General features: G+C 43.5%; 1 protein-coding gene across 1 annotated transcript in view; it reads left to right on the forward strand.

Moving 5' to 3' along the window:
* XKR6 (XK, Kell blood group complex subunit-related family, member 6) overlaps positions 1-3,905 on the forward strand; it is a 23,164-nt gene extending 19,259 nt beyond the window's left edge. Inside the window, exon 2 of the mRNA XM_009319710.1 lies at positions 2,941-3,905. Within this exon, the coding sequence (XP_009317985.1) occupies positions 2,941-3,905 (965 nt within the window). The remainder of the gene's footprint in view (positions 1-2,940) is intronic.
* The last annotated feature ends 1,801 nt before the right edge of the window (positions 3,906-5,706 follow it).

Raw genomic sequence — 5,706 nt, forward strand, 5'->3', positions numbered from 1 at the left:
GTCAAAATGTCTAGAGCTATTTCATTCCCCCCCTCAGATCTTAGTGCAAATGAGGAGGCAATGAACTTTTTTGTAAGGGTAGGACTCATCCTGCCTGACTGCTGGTGTTCGCAAGTCCCCACACTCCCCTGTCAAGGGATGGAGACAGACACTTTGGGAGCATGAGTCAACCCCCCTTGTCCCACACATGGATCTTAGGACAGGGTGAATCACTTTCTGGGGGTGTCTGCCTCTCTCTGTTGACTCGAGGAGACATTCAGATGACTATCACCAGGCATGGTACCGTGCAACATGAGTGACTCAGCACACATACTCTCAGCCAGCTCTGTGCAATTTACAGCAAAGACTGTGATTAGTGTAGGTTTCTGAACTGAAAACATTACAGTGGGAAAAGCCTTTATGTGTATACTGGGTTTTTGTTTCTGGTGTATTTTATTCCTCTCTCTATTCCAGAATAAATGAACCCAACAGAAACATTTTAAAGCCAGTGTGACACATCTGTCTCTTGTGGGTTGGCGCTACTTGAGTTTCAGTATACAGGTACATCTAATGCCGTACAATTTTCTAGTATAACAGCACTAAAATAAGACAATACATGCCTTTTTTTTTTTTTCTGCTAACCATGGAAAGTTTTTAAACTGAATAGTTAGAAGATACTGCAACAAGCAGTACTTATACACATAGCAGCACTTACCTTAGGAATTGTGTGGCATTGCTCAGCCTTCCAAAACTGTTAATTATGTCTACCAAAAATGTAACACATCTGGTAGGTTAAAAATAAATCTAATCTACATCTGTGTGGGGCTGAGGCTATTCACTTTCAGAAGTTTCCATCCATTAGGGTCCCCAGGTCCTATATGCAAGTGTTTCTTATCAACAGTTGAGGACTTAGAATTTGGGTAAAAATGTGGTTTTCTCAAAGATGGTGGCCTAAAGCTTTGATAAGGTCCCTGATCTTACTGGTTTGTGGTTTGTTGTTTTTTTTAAATTCAGTCTGAAATGCTAGTGCATGCATGAGCCCAAAGCCAAGGTATTCAGAGAGAGACTTGAGAGCTGGTGGAAAGGCATAGTTTTGGTGGACCTACAGGCTGGGAGAATTTCAGTGAGGGGCAGAGGTGGACGTCTGCCCTGTCTTCTTGGACACCTTCTCCATCACCTCTCCTCCAGACATAGCTAGGCTGGAAGGGGGCAAATCTAATCCCACCACACTGTGGGGTAGGTTCCTCAGAGAGAAGACAACAAAGTCGTCTTTAGATAAAGATAAAGAGCCAGTGGATCTTCCTCCTGTCCCCATGGGAGCCACGTCCTTGTGGGCAGAGGGAAAAGAGAGAACAAGATAGGAGAAGAAGAAATTTAAAGTTTTCAGACATTTTAGCTTTTTAATCCTGAGCAGCTGCAGCAAGCTGCTGCTTGGGTTTTCTTAAAGTAGTAAAAGCAAAAAAAAGCTGGACCTATTTTCCACTACGTTAAACATCAGAGATGGAGGGGCATTTGTTATTGTTTGTTTTGTTTGAAACCACTAGCATTTTTCCTTTAGATTTTATAGGTGATGCTCCCAGATAAATCTTTGGCAAAGGTCCAGTCAAAGTCTAGCTACCAAGTTATTTAGCTTCCCATCATGGATCTTAGTCCACTGCCTGTTCCCTCACCTGCAGAGCAGTTGTCCAGTGAGCAGCAGTGGGAGCAAAGGAATGAGATGCCAGTGGCCTTTTCTTTTCCCAGGAATCTGTCAATTAATTTTTATTATGATGCTTTGCTCAATGAGTTATTCAATTTACCCTTGCGATAATCAATGGTATTGTATTTTTAAAAGCTCCTGAAGTGTGATGGGGCACTATTTTAGCCATTGGAGCAAATAGTTTAAGTGTTGGTTGTAAGGGGGAATAAGATCAAACCCCTTTGGAATATCACGGGGTGCCTGCCCCATGCCAGGGTGCAGGGGGATGAGTTGGAAAACAAGGGTGACCCCAGGGCAGGCAATGTCCTCACTGGTGGGAGCAGGACCGCAGGGTATGAGTGCATGGGGCAGAGCTGCATGTTGGTAATGACTCCCTCCGCAGTCCCAGACAAGGCAAGGGGATGGACCAGATCCGAGGTCCCTCCAGGGGATCCCACCAGGAGCAGAACGAGACAGGGCTGGAGGCAGGGCTGGAGACACGACTGTGACTTGGATCTGTGGTCCATCCAGAAGACAAGGCTGGAGATAAGCTAACTCCAATATAGGTCTTCAGTCCATCCTGGAAACAGGACAGAGGAGTTGCTGGAGGGATCAGGTTCTTTGTTTTGGGACCATTTGGAGGGTATTGATGAGTCTTCATGTTCCCTGCATGTATAAACTCATCTGCATGGGACCACAGGGTGACAATAGAACTGGCCAATGGCCTATTATTCCCAAAGGGGAATACAAACAGGGATTCCTGATTAAGGCAGAATCAAGTACAAGTCAATGTGAATGTTGCTTGTATGGAAGTATTTGAGAATAAAAGAGATCCATGCAGTTACAAGGAATATAGATGTCCTGCTCTTGCGATGGTGCACTCCAGGATAGACCCCTTTCTACAGAAAGTAACCTTCATACTTGGGCTGGCTGCAGCGTTTAGATGGGCGCTGGATTTTAAATTCTCAAATGTGGATCTAATCAGGATGAGGACAGAGGCTGTTCCCTGTAAGAAGAGAAGAGCTGGGGTGGGGTGGCAGAGCCAACGGCTCAGGAATATAATAAACATCATGTGCTGTGTCAGAGAACTCCTGAATACAGCATCGTTTCCGATTCCCACACTGATATTTCTGTATTTCTCTCCTCTAGACTGTAAGGACAACCTGACGTGAGTTGAACCTTTGGGCTACTGAGCCTGCCCCAGATGCAATAATTTAGTGAGCAGATGATGTTTTCAACCAAACCTCCTGTCTAACTCAGTGGATCTGTGTGTCTTCCGGCAGGTGTGTCCTCTGTGGCCTCCCTGATGTCCCTGGCTTGGGTGCTAGCCTCCTATCACAAGCTTCTTCGGGACTCTAGGGACGACAAGAAGAGTATGAGCTACAGAGGGGCCCTCATCCATGTCTTCTGGCGCCTCTTCACCATCTCATCCCGAGTTATTTCTTTTGCTCTCTTTGCTTCCATCTTCCAGCTCTACTTTGGGATCTTTGTAGTGGTCCATTGGTGTGCCATGGCTTTCTGGATCATCCATGGTGGGACAGATTTCTGCATGTCTAAGTGGGAGGAGATCCTCTTCAACATGGTGGTAGGGATTGTGTACATTTTCTGCTGGTTTAATGTCAAGGAAGGGCGGACTCGATACAGAATGTTTGCGTATTACACGGTAGTCCTGACGGAGAACGCTACCTTGACACTCCTTTGGTATTTTTACAGAGATCCTGACACTACTGACTCATATGCCGTGCCAGCACTGTGTTGTGTCTTTCTTAGCTTTGCTGCTGGGATAGCTTTGATGCTGTTATATTATGGTGTGCTGCATCCCACGGGGCCAAGAGCTAAGATCCTTGTCAGCTCCTGTTGCGCCGAGCTGCTCTGGGGCATTCCTTTGCCCCCCGATGTTGAGCCCATGGCACCCCAAACCCCTGGGTACCGGGGGGCCCAGGCTACGCCCACCAGAGCGGTCACGGAGCAACAGGAGGAACTCACAGCTGACACTTGCTTGCCCGTTTTCCAGGTGAGAGCAATGGTACCATCTACTCCATCTGGGCGACCCTACCCCCCCGAGGGGCCTCTCATTAAGATTGACATCCCAAGAAAAAGATATCCTGCATGGGATGCTCATTTTGTAGACAGGAGGTTAAGAAGAACTATCAACATCCTCCAGTATGTCACCCCCACAGCTGTAGGTATTAGGTATAGAGATGGACCTCTCTTATATGAGTTGCTACAATATGAATCTTCACTTTAAAAGCTCCTTAAAGCAAAAGTAAAAGAGGGGACCTTATTTTTGTTTACGGTAAACACAGATCATGAAACAAACACAAACCTTCAGATAAGCTTTCTTTCTGGTTGCTGTATGTATAAAAAAAAAAAAAAGATATTCTCTATGTTTTGTAAGTAAAAACAAAAAGAAAAACTTTTCTTTTGTTTTTTACACACAAGAAACAGTATTTCAACTTCCACACCTAGGATTCACAGGTGGAGAAGGAGGCATCTCCACATCAGTTTTATACCGTACACCAAGTGTAGAACATTATTTATGGGATTGGTGCTGATTGAAAAATAAAAAAACAAACAAACAAACCTACAACTGCCTTATGCCCTTAGGTGCTGAGTTTCATTAAGTACTGTCACCTTTCTCATGCAAAAGTCTTTGATGATTATATGCCAGGAAAAAAAAACAACCAACTGAAATACAAACCTTAAAATAAAAAAAAAAAAAAAAGAACAACAACAACAAAAAGAGAGAAATGTATGAAAAAAAATCTTGTTGCTCTTATTGGATTTAGCAGAAAAAACCCAAATGTCTAAAGATAAGAAAGCAAAGCCAAGACAACCCCAATGGAGTTTGATTCTTCCAACAGTTGAAAGACAAAATCAGGTCTGTAACTCAATTTGGCAATGCATTTATAACACCATTTGGCCAAGCCTGCGAGCCTTGACCGAGTCATGTTATAAACGCGATCCCACCATGCAACTGTTTTCCTCGTGTAAATGGGCCATGCGTAATGGTCGGTTTGCACCAGATTAATATGGTAATACAGTATCTGATCTTGTTTCGAACAATTGCACATGCTAAAGCGCCACTGACTTCAGTGGAGCAAATAACAACCGTCTGAGACCAGAATAAGGCCTGCCACCTTGATTTCTGGAAAATAAGAGATCTGCAAACACTGAAATTGTATACCAAAAACATTACACTAAAGTACATTTACACATATCTAATAACTATTTCAGTAATAATAAAACTCAGCATAGTAGCAAAAAGCGAGTCAATTTAAAGGCACAATACTTGATCAGTGACTGGCAAAATAATTTGACCTACTGTATCATTTTAAGGCATACATGTATTATTTGTAATCTCGTGTAAGACCTGTCATGTCTCATTCAGTGCGAGCCTTAAAGTGATTGTAAAGCATCCTTCGTTCCATTTTGGGGGTTTTGGGTTTTGATTTTTGTTTTGGTTTGGTTTGTTTTGTTTTTAAGGAAAACAAAACATGAAAATCGGGATAAAAAAAAAAAACAAACAACAACAAAACAACCAACAAACTTCTTCAAACGGTAATAACCTGTAAACTGACTCACGTCTTGAGATGATTTGGTGCTTTGTATTTTTGTTGATGTTGTTGTTGTGATTTAGCTGAGAATTCTTCAACTCGGTACATGTGGGGAACTGCTGATAAAAACTGTCTCGTGTCACCCTCTACTGTAAGTACATGGCGAGAAACAACACCAGAGGAAATTCAAGAGTGTAGCGAGAGCATCGTGGTTTAGCTTAGTCTTCTCACCGCAAGGAGATGCTGCCACCTCCGATGATGGCAAAGCCTAGACGGTCACCTGCCGAGGGTTGTGTGGTTGTCTTGACGTTTCCAAATAAGCCGCTCGGTGTCTGAACATTCACATCTCTCGAATTCTGTTTCTGTGCTGGAATCTCTTGTTTCGAGTTAAATCACGGGTTTGCGTCTATCCAACACCCTTTTCCGTTTCGAGAGTATTGCTCCTTTAAAGGCATATTCCCGTTTCAGGGCATCTTTTCAATCCCACCATCC

This window comes from Pygoscelis adeliae, unplaced genomic scaffold (genome assembly GCF_000699105.1).
Source record: "Pygoscelis adeliae isolate BGI_AS28 unplaced genomic scaffold, ASM69910v1 Scaffold121, whole genome shotgun sequence".
Lineage (NCBI taxonomy): Eukaryota > Metazoa > Chordata > Aves > Sphenisciformes > Spheniscidae > Pygoscelis > Pygoscelis adeliae.